At 41.4% G+C, this 24,916-nt stretch overlaps 1 protein-coding gene across 1 annotated transcript in view; it reads right to left on the bottom strand.

The window, feature by feature from the left end:
- LOC145411043 (ionotropic receptor 21a-like) overlaps positions 1-24,486 on the bottom strand; it is an 83,269-nt gene extending 58,783 nt beyond the window's left edge. Inside the window, exons 1-7 of the mRNA XM_080281105.1 lie at positions 24,278-24,486; positions 17,007-17,135; positions 16,272-16,395; positions 14,647-14,723; positions 6,601-6,760; positions 4,963-5,228; positions 3,869-4,003 (exon numbers count right to left, since the gene is read on the bottom strand). Coding sequence (XP_080137231.1) covers positions 3,869-4,003; positions 4,963-5,228; positions 6,601-6,760; positions 14,647-14,723; positions 16,272-16,395; positions 17,007-17,135; positions 24,278-24,486 — 1,100 coding nt within the window. The remainder of the gene's footprint in view (positions 1-3,868; positions 4,004-4,962; positions 5,229-6,600; positions 6,761-14,646; positions 14,724-16,271; positions 16,396-17,006; positions 17,136-24,277) is intronic.
- Between the last annotated feature and the right edge of the window lie 430 nt (positions 24,487-24,916).

Below are 24,916 nucleotides of genomic sequence, written 5' to 3'. Positions count from 1 at the left end.
GACCCGCTAACATGTCGAAACAACAACTTCGCTGATACCAGTACACCAGTCCTGTATGAGACAGCCTTAGCATGTTTTAAATATGGATGGTGGATGTTAGCGCCGAAGTGATGACATGTGAAGCTGTATGGAACAGTACGTAAAGAGACTGCTGGTCTTCAAGGAACGGGATCTGATGCTTACACCCTGATTTGGACACATTTTTTAAATATCTAGATATTAAATTATCTTACTTTAATCAGAAACGTAAGACGATGTTTAAATATACGGTAGGTAAAGTAAAACAAACAATACTCGTTAATAACTGATAATGCTGATACATTTTTTCTTTTCTTTTTCATTTTTTTCATATACAGTACGTATTTTTTTTTTCTTCTGCAAATGTATATGACAAAATATTTACATACATAAAAGAATCAGTTTTATCCATGCAAACATCCCAATAACTTTAATTATCTTATATCAGTCAACGTATCTCCGAAATACCAATAAATTATGTAACAAGTCATCACCCATTCCCCCACTAAAATCTTCAGACGAGAATATAACAAATGACTCGCGTGGTAAAGCGAATATCCTTACTAGTACATTTGCAAGAATTGCTACGTTACAAGAAGTCAGCCAAAACGTCCCAGTACAAGAACTTGACTCTCCCGAAATTGCTCCACTTAAAATACAGACTAGATACATACAATCCATCCTAGACAATTTACCTACTAACAAAGCTCCAGGCCAAGATCGAATTTCTCCAAATGTTTTAAAAAGGTGCTCCCCAGAACTTGCTTATGTTCTAACTAAATTATTCAGACTATGCAAACGTATTTCTTCATTCTCTTATTCTTGGAAAGAAACCAATATCAGCCCAGTTCTGAATAAAGGAAGTTCCTCTGACTCCTCTGATTACAGACCAATATCTATCACATCTTCTAATGGTAACGTATTTGAAACTGCAATGAATTAGCATATTATTAAACATATTGAATTCAATATGGTTTTTGCCACGAAAGATGCACTATTTATTTACTCAGTCTCCTGACTCACACCATCCATCAATCAATTGACCAACATAGAGAAACTCATGCAGCAGCCTTTGATATTTCTAAAGCTTTTGACAGAGTGTGGCACCATTCCCTGCTATCCAAACTCCCTTGCTATGGACTAACATCTTTTGTTCCTCTGATTTCCTCATATCTCAGCAACAGAAATATAAAAGTAGATGATGTATATTCAAATATCACTCACAGACCAAGAACGTGCGACAAGGATCAATTCTGGCTCGAACCCTATTCCTATCTATCTGTTTATAACCCGATGCCTAGTCCAGCAAAGGGTGACCACAGACAAAACGCCTCCAAGTCGCTGTCACCCACCATTTGACTGCCCTCCCCCCGGATCACTCCCCCCTCCTTCATATACCTTTCAACTCCATCCCTCCACCTCATCCTCGGTCTTCCCCTCCCTCTCCCTCCCTCCACTTCACCCACATACGCCCTGTTAGTCAGTCTTTCATTCTCCATTCTCTCCACATGTCCAAACCACCTCATTGTATTTCTCCTAATCTTCTCAACCACATCCACATCCACCCCACAACGTTCCTTCACTTCTTCATTCGTCAACATGTCCCTCCATGTCACTCCACATGCTCCTCTCAAGTAACACATTTCCACTGCTTTCAGTCTTGACTTGTTCCCCTCTAGCAAGGTCCATGCCTCGCTTCCATACGTCAGGGTAGGGATCACAATAATATCATGCAGTGACTTCTCAACTTCCACACTCACCTCCCTATTTCTCATCACTGTTTGCAGTGAACCAACAACCTTCCTTCCCTGCTGTACTCTTTCAAGCACTTCATCCCCAAAAGTTTCATCCTTACTCATCACAGTACCCAAGTACTTGAATGCACTCACATTCTCAATATCCTCATCATCCAACCTCATTGTGCAATCTGTGACTTCATTCCTCTCAAACACCATAACTTTACTCATGTTTACATTCACTTTCAGATTTCTCTTCCTACACACTGTCCCAAATTCATTCACCAAACCTTGCAACTCCCATTTATTTTCACGTGACAATACTGTATCATCAGCAGACAACAACACCGGAATCTTCCACAACTCAACCTCATTCATTAGAGCCACCCCCACATCCACTGCCCTACCTTGCACCTCCTTTACAACCCCATCCTTGTACAGTATATAATAAACATCCATGGAGACATCACACATCCCTGTTTTAGTCCCACATTTAGATCAAACAACTCACTCAGCTCACCATCCACTTGCACAGTAGCCCTAGCTCCTTCGTACATACTTTTCACAGCACTCAACAATTTCCCCTCCACTCCATATATTCTTAATACCTTCCACATACTTTGCCTATATATTCTGTCATAAGCTTTCTCTAAGTCCATGAACGCAGCATACACTTTCTTTCCCTTCTCTAGATACTTCACCACTAAACATCTTAGAACAAATATCTGATCTACACACCCTTTTCCCTTCCTAAATCCCCCTTGTTCTTCTCCAACTAGCTCCTCTATTATATGCCTAACGCTATCAATGAGTATTCTACCATGTATTTTTCCAGTCACGCTAAGAAGGCAAATACCCCTATGGTTACCACATACGTCTCTCTCCCATTTTCCTTTGTATAAAGGAACAATAATTGTACCTGATTTCCAGTCCTCTGGAACCCTTCCCTCTTCCCAGGCCAATCTACACAACTTCCATATCCACTCCACAACAATCTCACCCCCATACTTCAGCATTACACCACACACTCCATCAATTCCTGGGGCCTTTCCCATCTTGATCTTCTTCTTTGCTTCCACTACTTCCGCCCTACTGATCTCTTCCTCCCTCCTCTCATCTCTTCTTCTTCCAGCCATTTCCCAACCATTATTCCTAATTCATAATAATGATATCTTATCTGTCACCCATAATCAATTCATTCATATGCAGTTGACTCAACACTTCACAGTCATTCACACTTAAACACCCATTCACAAAGTTGAATATCTCTAACTCACAACTCAGTACAGCCATCTCCATAAATCAAGACTTATTTAATGCTAGTAAAAACAAATATATACAATTTACTAAGAGACAGATACTGCCAGATTCCTATATTATCTTCAACACGACTAATATTCCTATCTCCAAACGTATTGAAATTCTGTGTTTCACTTAACAGTGCCCTCAGCTGTACCTCTCATGTCAGATCACTTGCCAAAACTGCCTCAGTGAAACTTGGACTATTGTACAGAGTTCGTAGCTTCTTCACTGACGAGCAGTTAGCTCTAGTTTATAAGTCATGTGCGCTCTCAGCTGGAATATTGCTCTCCTTTATGGAATGGAAGTGGACAGGTTTCACCAAAACAACTTGACAAAATTCGGAACAAAGTTGTTAGAATTATCAATTAGCCTGATGTTACAAATAAACTTCCTCCCCTACAAGTAAGAAGGACTATTGCCTCCCTTCCATTATTTTACAGATATTTCTTTGGCAAATGCTTAGACAAAGTTTTATCCATTGTGCTACCTCTCCATGTCTTCTCCTATGCTACATGGGCATCTGGTAGCGCTCATGACTGGAATGTCACACTACCAAATTGCAGACCTTCCACCTATCAGAAATCTTTTTCTCCCTGAACTACATCTCTTTGCAACTCGTTTCCCCAGAGTTGTTTCCCCCCAAACTTCAACCAACGGCTGTTCAAGCCCAACTGTTTACAGATTTTTTTTTATGAATCGAGGACACCAGTAATCTTGTGTATGGATATATTCTTTAGTCATTGTTTTTCTTTCCTTTGATCTGTTATGTAAAAAAAAAAAAGGGGGGGGGGATCACAGTAAGACCAACTCACTTCATCTTCAGAGCTGCATTGAGTCCGTCCATAATATCGCCCCCGACCATGATGCTCCCAAGTTCTCTATAGGCACTTGATTCAGAGTTTAAAAAGAACCTCTTGTATGAACCATCAAAGGATTCTATTGTCACCCTGTAACATGAACAAATAAAAATTATTTTGTTAGTATTAAAACTGAGGCCCCTAGAATAACACAACACTAAAACATAACTTCAAGATACATTTAGTAATATTTTTGTTAACTTTAAAATTTGCCCATAATTGTCATATTTACATATCGAATGATAACTTGTGACAAAAAATTAAAACCAAGACATGACGCTAGTCACGACGAAGTGCTATGGAAATAAAGCGAGACGTAGTATTGTCTTCCTGCCACTGAGTTTCGTGAAATTTGCTATAAATGGAAAAAAAAAAAATGGGCAAGTTAAATTGAAAGAGCTATTGTTTTTACTTGACCTTTCTTTATACCGTTTATTACAGCACATTCCTTACATATATCCTATTGTAGTATAGGAACAGTAATAATAAAGTTACACAACTGTCTGAATATATAATAATGAACTGAATAATTTCCAAAGATACAGGATGTGCAGATCTAGTCCATGTATTAAGGCAGACAATGGAGGAAGCATAAGAGAAAGACTGTATGGCAGTGATGTCTCTGTAGAACAACGCATGTGGATGTGAATAAGGTTACGGGAGCGGTGACCAGAAAAGTAAAGAGGAAAAAATAAGTAAAGCCATAGACAAATATTGAGGGATGGAATATTTCAAGTATGGTCTATGTGGATGATGTATTACGTGGTACTTGGGAACACCATTCATTGATTCTTTCAGTGTTGTCCTGCTTTTGAACAATCTGGTCAGAAAGTACCGTATCGAAGGATGTGAATAAAACACCAGCTGCTGGGTGAAAACTAACTCACTGTGTGATGTGTTGGTGAATGAGGGGAAAAACAGAACTGAGAGTTTAAGAACGTTGAAGCAGTGACAGAGGAAATATAAATAACCAAAGGGCCCAGCATTAACTTAAATTTCAATTTCCTCCAGTACCTTCGCATCCGAACGTTTGTTCTTCGATATCTCACCTGTCAACTACTTTGACCAGCTCCTCAACTGTCTCTGGTCTGGGTGGCAGCCTTGGGAGGGTGAGGGAAGCGATGAGGCTGGCGCGATATGCTGTGCCCACCACCACACCGAAGAACAACCAAGTGGCGACAAGGATGTGGTTGGACTGGCTGGTTGAGAGGCGTCCGTACAGTCCCTGACCCAACAGGGTGCCCACAGACTCCAGCACCACCGACCCAATACTCAGCACTCCATGCACCATTTGCCATGTTTTCCTCCTCGTAATCTGTAAAACATAGATATACAGTGATTTACATATCCAACGATATTAGTGAGTAGCTGTTTCTTTACTGTGTCATAGGGGTAAGCAGTGATGTTTCGGTCAGTGGAGTGGTTTTGACAAGAGCACTCATGAAAGAGAATGCACCTTTGAGCATCTGCTACCGTCAGGAAGACACATAACTCTAATTTGGTCATTCGCGCTATTTTTTTGCGGAGCTGCTTGGTGTGTCCAGTTTCGTCAAGTAGTTTTGATCTCTTTCTGTTTTTCTTAATGTAGTTTTTCGGGTACATATAGCACGCTTTAAAATAGTGAAAATGTCATGGAACAGTCAGATATTGGTTATAGTGAAGGTATAATGTATTATTCATTTTTTTAGAGTTCATTTGATTAGGAATGGCTAAAGTTCTTCCTTCGTCGAAAAAGGCAGACCGAAATCAAAATGTATGAAAGCAGATTTAATTAACAATTCCATGCTGTGCTGTCAAGAAATCAACAAGTGAGAAGTAGCCTACCACCTACATGACAGTGGTGGCTGTAATGAAGGCTGGGGGTGAGAAGTAACAATCCGAACCCACTCTTTACTCATCTATACCATAAATATGAATTTCAGCAGTGTTTAAGGTTATGTTGTATGAAAACAGCAATATAAATTCATTAATTTCTTACTGCATGAAATCTGACATCATCCAAGAGGAGTCGTTGTATTTATAACTGTAAAATGAACCTGATATTTTTTCTTTATCGCTCTCTCTGATTTTCACCAGTGAGTCTCATGTTAAAAACTCACTTAAACCTATCGTCTGGAGTTAACTGGAAAAGATAACATAATTCACCTGACCAAGAGAGTGTTTATGGTACCAGAGAAAGCAACTGTTTACACTGGCACATTCACCTAAATAAAAATCATATACTGTTGGCTCATGTTATATAAAAGGGAAGAACAAGAAAACGCGACCATGAGAGGGTTAAATACATCATTGTCCTCGGTGAGTATAAAACAATAAAAAGACAATGGCAATAGACATATTTGGCACCATACAAGACTTCGCTAAAATGAAGAACCATATTGTGCTTTGCTAGAGTAAAGAACATTAGTATAAAAATCCTGAAGAAGCTAAACAGAAGCACCTGCCTTGTGAAAATATATTTACGTTTGTGACTAACACTGGAAGACAGCCCCGGGCTGCTAATTGAAAATGACCCATATCTAAATTTATTATGATGGTAATAAACAACAATAATCATAATCATAATAATAATAATAATAATAATAATAATAATAATAATTTTTATTACTATAACATAAGGAACGGATTTCTGCTGCCTGTTATTACTAATACTGGATGTGCCCATGCTTGACCACTTGTATGTTTACCTTGACAAGAGTGAAGCAGACAGTCAGCGTACAAGCCACGACACCGATCCACACTTGACCACTCAAAGGGTAGTAGAAACTCAGCCAACTGGGTGTTATGACTGGCGTTGCCATGGTGAATTTAGCAGCACCTTGTTCAAAGGCAAAAGTCAAGTCCCATCTGGAAACATTGTTTGAATTAGAGAGGCTATGTTTGTAGATGTTATAACCATTTGTTCCATCCAACTATAAGAAATTATTTGTTCTTGAACAATAATAATTATAATAATAATAATAATAATAATAATAATAAATAACAATAATAAAAATATTAAATAATGGTAGGATAGCATTCGGAATCCGAATGCTAGTCGCCAGCCAGAATAATTATGCTGTTGGCCAAGTCCAAGATATTGGCCATATCTTGATATGCTGAAGGTTTCGGGCTGATAGCTCAAGCCGTTCATGAGATATACCGGTAATGGTGCTATAGGCGGACAATAAAATCTACTCGTAGTTGACCTCTGGCAGGATTTTAGTGCCCTTGACCTTGATCCCGAGTACCCATTTTCGAACTTGTCCAAGATTTTGGCCATATCTTGATTCCCTGAAGGAATCCTTTTGATAGCTAAAGCTGTTCATGAGATATAATGGTGCTAAAGGCTAGTGATAAAAGGTAGTTGACTTTGGCAGCCATTTTGGTGACCTTGACCTTGATGCCCAGTGCCCACTATTGAACTCGGCCAAGAAATTGGCCATATGTTGATGCCCTGAATGTTTCATGTTGATAGCTCAAGCTGTCCATGAGATATAATGGAAACGGATACATGTGCACACACACATACACACACACACACACACACACACACAGAGGCAAGCAAAAACATTATTGCTCTGCCTCATAAGGTGGGCGATAACAAGAGGCCCTCCCAATGGGGGAGTCACACCAGCCACAAGCCGATACATACCAAGTGCGGCTTGGAATATGACCTCGACCTTGACCTACTTTCACCAATTTCGAACTCATAGAAGATTTTCAGTCCTACTACATACCTGCAAAACTCTGTGATGGTATCTTGAGCAGTTGCGAAGTTATCATGGAAACAGACACACAGAGTTTCACCTAGTTTCACCAATTTCGAACCTGGGATTGATTTTTTTTCTATACTATAGACCTGTAAAATTTTGTAATGATATCTTGAGTGGTTGTGAAGTTATCGTGCCAGTGGATTTGAAAACAACAGCAGCTTCGCTATTGCAGCTAATAATAATAATAATAATAATAATATTATTATTATTATTATTACAGCTGAAACTGAACTCCCATCAATAAACAGTACCAAAATATTAACCCGTTCGTACACAATGACGCATTTCTCATCAGTAGGGTCTGACTGTGACAATACACATTGATGCTTTTGGCGTCATTAAAGTATAAAAACTTTCGTCAGAGGAAAAGTCTTGGGGTGATCAGCTTCATTTGTGGAGACATCAAAGCTTACCTACTCCTCATCAAAAGTAATGAGTTAGCAACTGTGGGTTCCGATACCAGCAAGAGAGCGGACGGGTTATTCAGTACCAAATGATCTGTGAGTGGGGAAGGTACTGCATGTTTCTGTCCCTTTAACCCCTTAAGACCGCAACTGTTTCAGGCAGGGTACCTCCCACAACCACAATTCGGGGGTGTTTTGGCAACTTTCACCAAGGGCAAATTGACTGTGTTCTGACTAAAAAGGAAGAATTTATGCACGTGACAATGCAACCTGTACCCCCGTAGGTCTAATGGTTACCGCACAATTGCTCGTCAAAGTTAACAAAAAGTTTATGATAGTTACCCCTCGAAAACAATTGAAAACATGGAGACAGGTCATTGGAAAGTGTTTTGTTACACCAATCACGAAAACAGGTATATGTACGTGAGGGGATATTAATAGACTATGGGGAGATAAAGTAGGCTGTTGAGAGTAGGCCTATAGGTACGGGGTGGAAATAACCAGCTTTTCGCATGAAAAGAAAGCATTTCATTGTGTTCTGTAACATCTACCATGAAAACAGGTGTGTGTGTAGATGTGGGGAGATAACTAGTATGGGGAGTAGGTCTACAAGGTACTTGGGGAGAAAAATCTTGGCAACAACCAAATTCTCTTGTGGAAACCCTCCATTGCAATGGGATTTGTCATACCAGCCATAAAAACAGGTGTGTATGTAGGTGTAGGGAGATAAAACAGGTGTGGGGAGTAGCCCTACAAGGCCTCATTATCATTCCAAAACTAACACAGACACATATAAATGTTTATAACCATCAAGGACTTCAAAATAAAGTTGAATAATGCTATAAATGCATGCATAAGAAAGGAAAAAAAACAATAATTTGTCTCCGATTTCCCTTTATACTGTCCCAATTTTCGTTACACATTTATCACACCATTACAATTATCACATTATCATTACACTTCACACTCATCATTACAGTTTCGGCAACAACCAAATTCTCTTGTGGAAACTCTCCATTTCATTGGAATTTATCACACCAACCATGAAAACAGGTGTGTTTGTATGTGTGGGGAGATGAAACAGGTGCGGGGAGTAGCTCTACTAGGCCTCATAGTCTTTCAAAAAGTAACACAGATGGACACTACTCAGAGGTGCTAATCTGGGAAGGTACGGAGAATGAAAAAACAAAAAAAAAGTAAGATGCGCCGTATGTAGTACAACATACAGCATTCTCCAACTATGTACGTACAGGAACTGGTAGGTACGAAGTTAGAAATGAACAGAGTGAGGTGTAAAAATTTGGGAAGAAGTAGAAATAATATGAAACAGGTATATACATCAGGCCTGACACTCAGGGGGCCTGTTGGGGGTTGGAAGGGTAGTGAGGGACAAGGAGGGAGAGATGGAGTGGGGTTTGGGGGGGGGACGAGGCAAGCAGGGAGGGAGGAGGGGCAAGAGAGGGTTGGAAGGGACACAGGTTGTTGTGGGAGGAGATATGCAAGTTTGGGAGAGTGATGGAGGACAAGGAGGGCGTGAGGGAGTGGAGTAGAGGGTGGCTTGGAGGCAGCTGAGAGGGGGGTGCTCCCCCACTGCCGGGTTGGTCCAATCCCCCCCCCTCACACCACATCAAGGCCGAGTTCTCATTGTCCTGAAGCCATGTATGTCATAATCGGGGTGGAGCAAGCACTCCACAGTTTTTTACAGGCCGCGTTCGTTGATGCGATTAGGCATTTTGGCATAAAACTCAAATCGCATCAATTGATGCAATTAGGACTTAAGGGGTTAAATTTCCACTCTTACCCCTCTCCCAGCGGTGCAACATATTTCACTACACCAGTAGTGCTTGTGTGTAGTGTTTGGGCACTGTTGTGATTAGATTTGGTGTTTGCAATAGGAAATTTAGTGTTTGTGAAGCAATCCTGGTCGTTATCAGCCGTTGGCCCAACGAAGATTGTGCTACTGTTACTAATCAACTACACTGCCTCTATCCTGCACCAAATGTGGGTATGCAGATATAATAATAGTGACAGTGAATCATGTGAATATAGTGTGCATATCTAGTATACAAAGAACTGGTGAAATATGTGCAGTAGCTTAGAGGAAGATAGAAAACCACCCTACAGTCATGACACGGCATGGGTACACCATAGTTTTTGTTTTTTTCTCGAAAACTATGAGGCCTAGGATCATCGTTATGGGCTCAAATGAAAGCCAATTAAATTCTGCATTGGATGATAAAAACATAACAGTGGCGAGAAAAGTTTTTCGCTAGAGCTCCCCGAATAAAAAAAAAAATCTGTTGTCTGTCGGAAATGGGTTTTACTTTTTCGCCTATTACTCGAACATCATATCTCGTATCAAACTGGGACATCTGCCATTCGAAAGCTAATAAAATTCTCTTTTAAATGATGTATATCATGTAGAGATTGATTAGTAAACATTCGAGTTATGATGTTGGGAAATGAGATGTATGCTCATGAATGTTTATTCACAAGGCCCTAATGTACGTATAGTGTGTTTTTTTGTGTGTGTGTTTTTGCTTTTCGTGTTGAACAAACATCGATGAATAAGAATATCTGGGTTTTCTGGCAAAATAAATATGTTTGGGTGGTGAAAATAATCCAAGAATACACATTTTTTGAGCGCGTGGCGGTGGGGGGGAGGGGAGAAAAGCGGGCGCGTCATGTCACACAAAACTTATTAACTTATCCGTGCACGAAAGGGATAAAGCATTTTTATATTTCCAACTTTATCATCTTCCCATAGCTCTATGCATACCCTCCAAATCATTTCCTTTACCATCGAAGATTGTCAGACCACAAGAAGCTACAGTAAATGATTGACAACTCCATCATCTTCCCATACATCTAACCTTCCCATGTCTCCATTTTATATTGGGAAGACGATAACAACCAAGAATTGGGCGCAGATAATATATATTTTATCGCAAATAAATATATAGCCCTTCTTGGAAGCACTGCCAGAATATGACATGTAGGTACTGACATTTTTTTTTTCCCTCAGGTGAAGAGTTTCTTGATTTAATCAAGCCCGTTTTCAACCTCTTCATTAAGGGATAGACTTTCTTAGGCTTACTAATGTTGCTTAGAAACATAAGTGAACCAGAAAAACAAGCTAAAGGAGGTAATAGGTGCAGAATGCAGTTCCACATTTGTGGGCAGTCAGAAGAGGAATGCTCTTGACTTTTGTGCACTGATAGGTTCATTTTCTAGTTACCCCGATGTAGCAAGTAAAACTAAATTTAAAATTTATTTCCTCATCACATATGTTATCTGTAATTAAAATGACAGGCAATTTCAAATTAGATATGCTGTCTCTACCTTTTGACAACGTATAGCTTTGCTGCATAAAACTACAGTACCTGCCCCAGTATCCATGCTTGTCGTAAAAGGCGACTAAAAGGGTTGGCGGAGGGTTAGTGCCCCTCCCCGGAAAACAACTAACTAAAAAGACAAACAATAAGCCTCAGACAAGGATTGACCAAAAGATGACGACCAAGGACCGGACAAAGGACATGGTAATCGGAACATGGAATGCATGGGAAGCGAATGATGAGGTGAAAGAGAGATTGTCCAGGTGCTTCAGGGTGCGATAGTTGATGTATGCGGAATAACTGAAACGAAATGGAGAGGTGAGAGTGTGAGAGAATGGAAGTATGGATGGGGTATATGTGCAGGAGTACGTGAGAATGAGAGGGCAAAAGAAGGAATATGTATAGTTGTGAGTAAAAGATGGAAGACGAGCGTAAAAGAGTATGGATCAGTTGGGTCAAGAATTGTGTGGGTAAGACTGAAAGTTAGAATACAAATGTGGGCATTTGTGTGCGTGTATCCGCCAATGCAAGGTCGTGCAAGCAGAGTGAGAGAAGAGTTCTGGACGAATGTGGAAGTGTGCATGGAAAAGTTTGGCAGGAATGAGAGTGTTTTTGATCGGTGATATGAATGGTAAAGTAGGGAATGTGAAGGTGGATGGAATAGTTGGTGAGTGGGGTGTGCCTGCTGAGATAGATGAGAATGGCAGTGCATTACTGGACATTTGTGCTGGGAGGGGGTTGGTGATAGCCAATACCCTCTTCAGGCACAAAATGATCCATAGGTATACATGGCGAGTGATGAGAAGGGTGGGTGGTGAACTGAGTGAAAGGAAGGCAATGATTGATTATGTTTGAGTGGATGAAAGGATGCGAAAATGTGTAATGGATGCAAGAGCTTACAGAGGTTGGGGGAGTGGACTTTCTGACCACTACTTGGTGATGGCCAGAATCATGGTCTAATTAGAATAGAGATATAGAAGAAGGAAAGGACGGGAAGGAGTATTTGTAAGGAGAGTGGAAAGGTTACAAGAGGATGAGAAAAAGGCAGAGTATACGAGAGAAGTGGAGGAACGATTGGGCAAATATGAATTGGAGCAGATGGAGGATGTGGAAGGTGTGTCCAGGATATTTACAGAAGAAATATGTGCAGCATGTGATGCGGTGTGTGGGATGAAGAGAAGACGGAGGGGTGTGCAAGGAACAGCATGGTGGAATGAAGAGGTGAGACAGGCTGTGGCACAAAAGAAGAAAGCATACAATGAATGGATGAGAAATAAGGGCGTGGAAGAAGTTGAGAGGCGGAAGAGAGAGTTATATGTAGAATGAAAGAGGTGAAAAGATTAGTGAGAGAGTAAGAAGAGAGCGGATGAGGAATTTGGAAGGAACTTGAGTGTAAAGTGAAGGGACTGTAAGAAAATGTTCTGGAAAGAGATGGAAAGAGTAAGACAGGGTGGAAGTGAAGTTAGCAGGGGAGTGAAAGATAAAAATGGTAGAGTACTAGTGGAGAAGGGAGAAAAAATGAGGAGATGGAGAGAACACTTTAAGGTATTGTTGAACATAGAGGATGGAAGTAATGCGAGTATAAGTGGCTGGGGAATGGCTGGGAGAAGGAGGGAGGTGAGAAGACAGGAAGAAGTCAGTAGGATAGAAGTTGTGGAAGCAATGAAGAAAGTTAAATTGGGGAAAGCCCCAGGAATTGATGGAGTGTGTGGTGAAATGCTGAAGCATGGGGGAGAGATAGTTGTAGAATGGATGTGGAAAATGTGCAGATTGGCCTGGGAGGAAGGTAGAGACCCGGAGGATTGGAAGTCAGGTGTAATTATTCCCTTGTACAAAGGAAAAGGGGAAAAAGAAGTGTGTGGTAATCATAGGGGGATCTGTCTTTTTAGTGTAATAGGAAAACTGTATGGTATGATACTTATTGACAGAGTTAGAGTAATAACAGAGGAATTAGTTAGAGAAGAACAGGGAGGCTTTAGGAAGGGAAGAGGTTGTGTAGATCAGATATTCATTCTTAGATCTTTAGTGGAAAAGTTTCTAGATAAGGGAAAGAAGTTGTATGCGATTCTCATGGATTTGGAGAAAGTATATGACAGGGTGGATAGACAAGGATTGTGGAAAATATTAAGAATATAATGGGAGTAGATGGGAAGTTGTTGAATGCTGTGAAGAGTATGTATGATGGTGCTAAGGCTGCAGTGCATGTGGATGGTGAACTGAGTGAATTTTTCTCTTTGAAGGTTGGGTTGAAACAGGGATGTGTCATGTCTCCATGGTTGTTCAGTCTGTACATGGATGGGGTAATAAAAGAGGTACAAGGTAGGGTAGTGGATGTTGGAGTGGCCTTGGTGAGAGAGGGTAGTGTTTGGAAACTCCCTGTACTGTTATTTGCAGATGATACTGTGTTGTTGAGTGAAGACGAAGGAGAGCTGCAAGACTTGGTGGATGAGTTTGGGAGAGTGTGTAAGAAACGGAATGTAGCGAAGAATAAAGTGATGGTCTTTGAGAGAGGTGAAGTCAGTGAATGTACAGCGAGATTGGATGGTGAGGAATTGGAAAATGTGAGTACGTTTAAGTACTTGGGTAGTGTGAAGAGTAAGAATGGAGGTTTGGAGGGTGAAGTGCTTGAAAGGGTACAGCAAGGAAGAAAGGTTGCTGGTTCCTTGAATGCAGTGATAAGAAGCAAGGAAGTGAGCATGGAAGTGAAAAATTACTACATGACTGTATTGTGACGCCAACTCTAACGTATGGAAGTGAAGCTTGGACGTTGCTGGAAGGACACAAGTCAAGAATGAGAGCAGTGGAAATGAGTTATTTAAGAGGAGCCTGTGGAGTCATATGGAGAGACAGGCTGACAAATGAGGATATAAAGGAGCGTTGTGGTGTGGATGTGGATGTGATAGGAAGCGTTAGGAGGAATACACTGAGGTGATTTGGCCATGTGGAGAGGATGGAGGGTTAATGACTAACGAAGAGAGTGTATGTGAGTGAGGTGGAGGGGGAAGAAGGAGGGGGAGGCCGAGGATGAGATGGAGGGATGGGGTGGAGAGGTATATGAGAGAGGGGGGTGTGAGTTGGGAGCGGGGCAGTGAAATGGCGGGGGAGAGCGACGTGGAGGCGATTTGTTTGTGGCCACCCCGAACGAGGTTGAGGCGTCTGGCAATAGATAGATAGATAGATGGATCAATAACAACAGTGAACACTGCAGTGCACAGGTTACCCTTCGCTTAGAATCTCACCTCTCTAGTTCTTGTGGAATAACACCATATATTACTGTTGCCATGAATGATTTACGAATCTGCACCTGATCTGTCACCTGCAAGTAAATATTATATTAAAGTAAAGAAATGCAAGTCCCAATTGATACATCTTTTTTTTATTCTGTCATTTATACAATAAACTCATTCACGGAAATGTTTCGTACTAAAAGTTATGATGTGGCATTTCTTAAAGCTTAGCAGCAAGATGAACTTCCGAATTTGAAAGAAACAAATCTTTCAGTGCACAATAAAGTACAAGCCACAGACTACGAGTATAATAATATATTGTTCTTCCTAGGAAGATCTAAAAATATCGTCACGTTTATTTTGATATGTCTGGATTGGACACATAGTTGAAAAGTTTGGAGGTCATAGGTAGAGTGAAATTAAGAATCATGACAGTTCCTCATTTGATCATTTGTATACATAAGGAATCAGAATACCCGGTAACTCTTGCAAGAAAGAGCTGGACGGGAAAGGGGACTAGGGTTCACTGCTTGGCACATATGGCTTCCGTTATTGAGGAGGGAAAGAGGGATTCACTTTAGAAGAGTAATGATCTTTGAAACGTCAGTAAAATATGGATGGATATGCAACGCTTCTGTGAAATGCGAGAAGCACAATGCCACAAAGAAGCAGGGGGATGGCGGGAAGTTATTCTGGTACCTCCGCTGTTTTTAAAATCAGAGAGAGAGAGAGAGAGAGAAGAACTCCTTACAGAGTCAAAAATATTCCTCGGACTGGCTGCAAACCGTCCAGGGATAATGGACGACCTAAGGCAATTTTCTTTTTATTTCTAGTTTTATTAGTTAGAGAATAAATAGAATGAAACATAAATTATTGCTTTCTGTACCAAACTTTTTGAAAAGTAATTTAAAAATATTCGGTAAATAATAAGATATATATCAAAACAGAGAGTTGAAAGAAAAGCAATGGTGCATATCAACGACGTCACTCACAAACGACGTCACTCACAAACAGTGGTGCACTATGGTTGAAATTATTTATGTACATACTGAGGGTTCATAAAAGACACCAGATAGGATATCACTGGGGTTTATCATGCAATTCTAAGTGGCACTGGCGAGACCGATGGCAGCGACAGTTTGTACTGTATGTTTTACTGATCGACATCGATCATCACTGAGGGCAGTGGAGAGGTTAAAGTGCTGTTTCAGTATGATTACACATTTAATTTAGGATGACATTGTACAACACTGATATGCTGGAGCTGAATCGAGTTAGAATATCACCTTATAAGAGGTAACATGTTATTTGATATTAGGTTTCTGGCAGTAGCAGCCATATGAGATCAAATCCTTACCCATGCTGTGAATACTTTCTGAACATTAATTCTGTGGAAAACAATGCAGTTTCTGTACAGATCGCATTTTAAATCATCGCTAACATTATAACACAAAAAAGTGAGTGGGCTACTAATTATTGTAAAACGATGCTAATATTATATTTGTATGTAATATGGAAATTAAGAACTTTACAACAGCAACAGATAATAACAACAATAGTTTGAATGCAGACATGTATATAATTCTCACCTCGACCCAACTGCGTGATGGAAGGACATGGAAAGTAAAATTCAGAACCTGGCCAACCGCAACCAGCTGGTTGTAGTCAATGCCTGAGTACTTGGTGGTGTTGCCCTCGATGGACTCTTGCCAGTAGGGTTCATATTGAAACGCCGTCACGTTTATCATCGCACCATGGAAACTGCCAAAAATAATGTAATATTCTGAACGTAAGGAAGTTGCAATGCAATATTAGGTGGAAGTGACTTTTTATTCAGCTTATGATAATCCAATAGGAATAAAGGCCATTGCGTTTTACTCAAAGCAAGTAAAGGTACTCCATGACATGTTTTTATAATTGTTTATTACTGAATTACTAATATTAATTTCATTTAAGTAATTGTTTCTTGGTTTTGTGTTCTCTTCGATTACAATGTCCATAACATGTATACTGGAAGCTACAAGTTATACCTCTTTTACACTAATATATACTAGATTTTCAGTCTTTTGCAACATATTTCACATACCTCAGATGCAGAAAAATACAAACCTATGGTTCTACTTCATTTCCATAACACTTTCTCATGACAAGCACCATAGTCTAGTGTTAATCTCTTGTTAAACCCATTCAAGATGATAAGATGACAGTTTTAGGCCAGGTTAGAATGAAATGGTATACGTATTGCCCAGTCAATGCTCGTGAGTAATTTGGATACATTATTTATATTTTTCCAGTTTTGTAATGCCCAGTAATATCGACAGAGTACATAACATAGTCCAGTTCTGAAATGGCCAGTAATTTGTACACATTACTTGGTGTATTTCTCCGGGAAAAGGGTGGGAGGTGTGAGATAGCGTAGACCTGATGTGGGGGTCCAGGAAGCCACTTGCAGCACCTGGGCACCGTCAGGACTGAACGGCAAGTGAACCAACATGCTGTACCTGCACAATACGTTTGTAGTTTTTAGGCAGAATGAGTGATCCTTATTCTTTCGACACTACATGGGTTTAATTTATGATTTCCTGTAGCTAATGAAGGGACAGTTTCATGTAGTCTATGGAAGAACTCTTATGGTGAAAGGTATATCTAATCAAGGCTATAATTTAACCCCTTCGTTAAGGGAAGTATAACAAACCCCTCAGTCTGAAAATTGTCTCCTGATTGAAATTTTGTTACGGTAGCAGGAATGAGCGAATATATAGATAGATAGATAGATAGATAGACAGATAGATATAAAGGAAGAAAATTCCCAAAACATGGTGTAATGCAAAAGTTATTTTCTATCTATATACCAAGGGTACTTCCCCCAAGGAAAGGGAGGTAGCCGAGACAGGACGACACACTCTCCATTTACTCATCCATTCAAACACATTCATTCGCATCTTAGCCCCAAAGGGGAAAAGGGACAGATCCACACCGCATCACACCGCACAAGGGTCAACTGCGCAGTGCAATCAGTGACATTCGCAGCAGGGCCCGACAGCAGATCTGGTTTACCCCTGCCACATCATAATAGACCCATCCCCTTACCCACACCTGACCTGACTAGCTGATCAGACCAAATGCGGGAGAATATCCCCTCAGGGCTGCATCATCATTTATTCATTCACAATTTTTCTCCATTTATTTCTGTCACGCACAGGCACTCTTCTTTGCTCAACAGACATCCCTTTCGCATCCAGCGCTCTCTTCACACTGTCCATCCATCCTATTTGTTGTCTCCCTTTCAGCCTTGCACCTCTCACATCAGATCTAGTTATCTTTTTCACCAATTGCTCATTATCCATTCTCTCCATGTGCCCAAACCATCGCAACACCCTCTGCTCAACTCTACCAGCCATCTCCCGAACAACTCCAGTTCTCCTTCGCACTTCATCATTTCGCACTCGATCCATACGCGTCACTCCACACATACTCCTCAGACACCTCATCTCCATTACATTCAAACTTTTCCTCTCTGCTACACCCATATTCCATGTTTCAGCCCCATTTAACGCAGTCAGTACCACAACACCCTCATACGGCCTTCTCTTTACATCCATTCTAAGCAAACGACATCTAAACACTTTTTTCATTCCTCCCAGCACCTTACCTATTTCATTCATTCTAAACTTCACTTCCACATCTATTCTTCCATCCACAGCAACATGTGACCCTAAATATTTAAAACACTCTACCTCCTCAAGCAACTCACCATTCAAAACTATACGAGTATATCATCCCCCTACCATCTACCAGCCTCGTACACTTCATCACTTTACTCTTATTCCCATTTATTTTCAATTTCCTCCTTTCACACACCCTTCCAAACTCCTCTACCAACTGTCTCAATCTCTCCTCTGAATCACCCACCAGTGCAGTATCATCTGCAAACAGCAGCTGCTTCAGATTCCACTCTCCACCATCAACATTCACCAGACTCAGACCTCCACCTAAAACTCTTGCACTCACCTCCCTTACAACACCATCCGTATAAATTTTAAACAACCAAGGTGACATCACACATCCCTGACGCAGCCCCACTCTCACGGGAAACCAATCACTCACAGCATTTCCCACTCTTACACACGCTTTACTATTTACATAAAAACTTTTCACCCCTTTTAGTAACCTGCCATGAAGTCCATATAATCTTAAAACAGTCCACAAAGCCTCACTATCAATTCTATCATATGCTTTGTCTAAAGCCATGAATGCCCAAAACACATCCTTGCCTTTCGCTAAATACTTTTCACACACTTTTCTCACAGCGAACACCTGATTCACACATCGTCTCTCTCTCTCTCTCTCTCTCTCTCTCTCTCTCTCTCTCTCTCTCTCTCTCTCTCCTAAATCCACACTGTTCATCACCAATCACTCTCTCTGTACCCTCTCTAACTCTCATAATTAACATTGTACCATACACCTTACCTACAACACTCAACAGAATTATACCCCTAAAGCTAATACATTCATACTTATCACCCTTGCCTTTATACAACAGGACCACACAAGTACTTGCCCAGTCAATTGGCACCATACCTTTCACAAAGCACACATTCAATAATCTTATTAACCAGTCAACAATAGTCACTCCACCAACCTTCAGGCATTCCACAGCACACCCATCCATACCTGCAGCTTTCCCTTTTTCATCCCCTTATACTGCCTTCTCCACTTCCTCCTTTGTGATCAAAGAATTATTCAACTCTCTCAACACATTTATTCATTCACCCTTCCATCCGCCACAATCTCAGCCACTCTTTCCTCCTCTACATTTAACAATCTTTCAAGATACTCTGCCCATCTCTTCCTTACTGCATCCTTCTCAATTAACATCCTTCCCTCCTCTGCTTTTACTCGCTCTTCCTTCCCAAACTCTCCCTTTTACACCCTTTTCACCTCCTTCTAGAACATTTTCTTATTCTATCTATCTATCTATTGCCAGACGCCTCAATCCCGTTTGGGTTGGCCACAAACAAATCGCCTCCAAGTCGCCCTGTCCCCCGCCATTTCACTGCCCTGTTCCCAATCCACACACCCCTCTCTCATATACCTCTCCACCCCATCCCTCCATCTCATCCTCGGCCTCCCCCTCCCTCTTCCCCCCTCCACCTCACTCACATACACTCTCTTCGTCAGTCTTTCACCCTCCATCCTCTCCACATGGCCAAACCACCTCAGTGTCTCCCTCATAACGCTTCCTATCACATCCGCATCCACACCACAATGCTCCTTTATATCCTCATTCGTCTGCCTGTCTCTCCATGTGACTCCACAGGCTCCTCTTAAATAACTCATTTCCACCGCTCTCACTCTTGACTTGTGTCCTTCCAACAACGTCCAAGTTTCACTTCCATACGTTAGAGATGGTATCACAATACTGTCATGTAGTAACTTTTTCACTTATATGCTCACTTCCCTGTTGACTCCGCCTTCTTGAGAAGAACTGTATATGAGGAGCCTCCCAACACATAAAAGTTATACTTCATATAGAGGTGAATAAAACCCGTGTATAGAGTCAACACTTGTGCGGGGATAAAGAAGGCACGGAGTCGGCTTAGCACACCTAATCTATTGGAAGCACATTTTACGAGAAAGGTAATATGTCCTTTCCATGATAAATCCCGAGAGAATGAAACCTCAAGTATGTTTTAAGATGATGCAGGATCAAGCTAGATATTGTTGAAGATTTGAGGGTACTCCTGTGGAAGATTTTGTCTGGTTGATAGATGCAAGAACTGAGCATTTGATGCATTAAAAACAACAAGATTACTTTTACCCTAGTCAGAGATATGAGCCAAGTCACATATCAAGTGTGCCATAGCCTCATCCCTCGTTTGTTGAATTAAAATGCTGAGATGGATTCTGTGGGAAGTGAATGGAATAGTGAATGATGGAGTCATCAGCTTATGAGTGAGTAGGGTTAGATGTACAGCTTAGAAGATCATTGATGAATAAAAGAAGAGCGTTGGTATTAGGACAGAGCCCTGAGGAACACCACTATTGATAGCTCTAGGAGAAGATCGGTGGCCGTCTTCAGCAGTGGCTATAGTACTACCAGAATGATAGCTAGAGCTAACAGCACAGGTAGACGGGTAGAAACAATAAAAGGGTAGTTTGGAAATGTAAGATTTATGCCAGACTCGATCGAAAGCCTTTGAGATGTCAAGTGTAATGGCAAAACTTTCTCCAAAGTTCTGAAATTAGGATGACCAGGAGTCTGAGAGGTAGGTGAGAAGATCACCAGCAGAGCATCCCTGGCGGAACCCATACTGATGATCGGAAAGAAGGTTGTTAGGAACGATGCTTTCAATTTTTTTGGATTAAGAATAGACTGAAAAACTCTTGAAACACATGCTGTTAAAGCAATTACACTAATATCCTGTATTTGTAAAGTGTTTGAAATCATTCTGTAATAAAAAAAAAAAAAAAAAAAAAATTCCTATCATAACCTTCTCCATTTGTCATCAGGGACCCAGGCAGGGGTGCTCCACTGGCTATCATTTCACCTCCCTTTAAGACTCCTGGTCATCCTTCTTTCGGGTCTTCGGTGAAAGCTATGTCATTGCACTTGACATTTCAAAGGCTTTCGATCGAGTCTAGCATAAATCTAAAATTTACGGCCCTCTTACGGTTCCAGTCCTACATGTGCCTTTATCTGCAGTCATCCTATAGCTGCTGTTGTAGACCGCCACTGTTCTCCTGTTCGAGCTATCATTAATGGCGTTCCTTAGGGCACTTGCCTGTCACTAACTCTCTTCCTTCTATTCATCAATGACCTACTAAGGTTTACATGCAACCCTAATCACTCATATGCTGATGGCTCTACCCCTCACCTTTCCATCTACTTCCCGCAGCATCCATCTCAACAGTTACTTCAACAACAGAGGGGTCAATGGCACACTTAATATCTGCCTTGGCTCATACCTCTGATTAGGGTAAAAGTAATATTATTTTTAATGCAATGAAAAGCCAGTTCTTACATCTTTCGACCCATTAAAATTCTATCTATCTATCTATCTATAGCCCGACGCCCTAATCCCGCAAAGGGTGGCCACAGACAAAACGCCTCCAAGTCGCTCTGTCACCCACCATTTGACTACCCTCCCCCCAAATCACCCCCCCTCCCTCATATACCCCTCTACTCCATCCCTCCACCTCATCCTCGGTCTACCCCTCCCTCTCCCTCCCTCCACCTCACCTACATACACCATCTTAGTCAGTCATTCATTCTCCATTCTCTTCACATGTCCAAACCACCTCAGTGTATTTCTCCTAATCTTCTCAGCCACATCCACATCCACCCCACAACGTTCCTTCACTTCTTCATTCGTCAACCTGTCCCTCCACATCACTCCACATGCTCCTCTCAAGTAACTCATTTCCACTGCTCTCACTCTTGAGTTTTTCCCCTCTTGCAAGGTCCACGCCTCGCATCCATACGTCAGGGTAGGGATCACAATACTATCATGCAGTGACTTCTTAACTTCCATACATACCTCCCTATTTCTCATCACTGCTTTCAGTGTACCAACAACCTTCCTTCCCTGCTGTACTCTTTCACGCACTTCATCCCCCAAAGTTCCATCCTTACTCATCACACTACCCAAGTACTTTAATGCACTCACATTCTCCATTAAAATTACCACAGGAATATCTTCTAATTTTTAATAATACCCAACTCAATCTTGCATTATCTTTGAACACGCTTGGGGTTTTATTCTCTCGGGATTTAGCTTGGAAAGGTCATATTATCTCCCTTGATAGAATCTGCTTCCAAATGATTAGATGTGCTATGTTGACTATTTACTTACTTTACCACTGCACAGTTGTTGACTTTAAACAGGGGTTTCATTTGCCCCTGTGTACACCACTGCTTTAATGTGTGGGGAGGCGCCCCACATACAAGGTGGAGTCAAAGACTTTTCAACTCATTAACTCTCTTCCTCTTGCTGGCTGCCTTCAATCCCTCTCTCTTTGCCATGTTGTTGCATCTTTATCTTCTTTCTATCGTTAATTCAATGGTCACTCGTCCTCTGAATTCTCTGCTTGCATCCCTCAACCACTATGGCAGGCAGGTAGCACCAGTGTAAACGCAAACTCCTATGTCTTTTCTGTCCAATCCTCTAATGCAAGAATTAACGTTAATGCCAGTCCTTTGTGTGTGCAACAGGTAAGCTCTGGAACTGTCTTCCTCTGTCTGTATTCACTACTGCCTATGACCTCCAGTCGTTTAGACGCAATGTGGCCAAGCATCTTGAACAGATCCTCAATTTGGTAATCTATTATCGCTTATTTATTTTTTTGCTTAAAAGAATCAGTTTTCAGGTTTGTAACGTTTATTTTCTTTTTCCTGCATTAAAAAAAAAGGAATTGCTGCAATATAGCTCATCATACATGGAAACTGGGTTTGTTATGACAGTAAACTAGTATTTTTTGTGTGTAGGTCCTCTCGTGCAGTAAGAACTTAGCGAAATAAGTGCTTTAGAAAAAAAAAAAGAAAGAAAGCTACGTGTGTCAGAAATGGACATAACCACAGGGATAGCTCAAGTGATCCTATGCTACGCAGAAAAAGTAGTACCACAGAAAGTAAAAGCGATTGTAATGGCTAGTCATGTGTAATAAACCTTGGAATTTCTTCTCTCTCTCTCATCCAACACACTGTAATGCACATTGTCACTCTGAATAAACTGGAAAAATTAGGCAAATAAGCTGAGTCAGCCAAACATATAAGGGGTGATGATTCGCTCATGTGGCAGTGGCCGGGGGCAGTGGAGAGGAGTGTCAAGGACAAGTAAGGCAAGCGGGAGCATGAGTGTATGCGAGCACGGAATCCCTCATTGTCCTAGCTGGGGCGAGGGCTGTGGGCTGTAACTACCGACTCACCCCCGTACGAAAACATCCATCATGACTTCCCAAATTACCGCCATTCATCATCTCCTACCTCCACAATGACTCCACCTACAGCCGACCTGTGGACATTTACAATGGAAAGATGAAGGACAGAAGAATAATCTGGTCTTTAAATGAAAGCTCAGTATACTGTAATTATACAGCCATGACTGGTTGAAAAAACCTACTTTGAAGGAAAAAAAGCATACGAGAACGGCTTGGCTTGTAAGACCCTCAGAGTTTAGGGGTTAAGATTGAAGTGAGTGTAATACTTGCGTAACTACATTCTGAAGCTGTTGGAGATATGATAATGATCAGGAGTGGTACCGATGGTGACTGAAGCCCTGTTCGGGGGGCTTGAGTAGATCTACACTTTTTGTGGACTGGTACTGTAGGACAGGTAGCACTGACATTTCATTTACGATTTTTATTAGAAATTCTTTGTGAGGCACAGGGAGCTAAAAAGGGTTGCATGAGCTGAGACAAATGATTAGAAAAGATTAGAATGTTTAAGTGTTAAAGAAGGGTGGGTGTAGTACACAAGATCAAGATTAGTACAAGCTTGGCAAAGGATTTAATCAATTTTATTTTTATGGGAAAAAAAAAAAAGGTAAGCATACGCCACTTTCAAGTTTGTGGCGCTCTACAAAACAACTACAAATTAAAATTTTGGCATTAGAGGTACGCTCTTGGTTGCTGCATAACTTACCGTTTGTCAGATGCTGAGGTTTCATCATTTACAACCAAGGTGTTCATCATGGAAAATGTCCAGTGGGAAACGAGTAGAGCCCCGAGGTCTTTCCTGGGCAGGCGAGTGACCACCAGGAGCCTCGTCGACCACACCAGGAGGCGGCCATTGAGGGACCAATCGGCGAAGGCAGTGAGGAAGGCTGGGACGTTACTCACCACCACCACCATCAAGCACCACGACACCTGCCGCAGCTGCTGACATCACCATGGTAAAGGTTAGTTGTGTGACCTACCCGCCTGAGCAGTAATATGAGAATAACCTACCCTCCTCGGCAGTGTGGTGAGAGTGACCTAGCCACCTTTGCAGTAATGTGAAACTGACCAATACACCTCACCAGTAATGTGAGAATAATCTACCTGCCTCATCAGTAATGCGAGAGTGAACTACCCTCCTAAGATGTAATGTGAGAGTGGCGAACCCACCTCAGCAAAAATGAGAGAATACTTGACTGCCTCAAGAGTTATGTGAGAGTGACCTACCCACCTGAGCAAATGAATGTAAGAGTGACCTACCCGACGAGCCTGGCTGACCACAGGGGAGAGCTGTGCCTGTGTCACGTTAGCGTCCTGGCCGTCCACACCCACCTCGAACACACCC

This window comes from Coenobita brevimanus, chromosome 87 (genome assembly GCF_032717465.1).
Source record: "Coenobita brevimanus isolate Jiangsu-jjx chromosome 87, ASM3271746v2, whole genome shotgun sequence".
Taxonomy (NCBI): Eukaryota; Metazoa; Arthropoda; class Malacostraca; order Decapoda; family Coenobitidae; genus Coenobita; species Coenobita brevimanus.
Note: the sequence above shows the minus strand (reverse complement) of the source record. Positions and strands in the feature narration are given on the sequence as shown.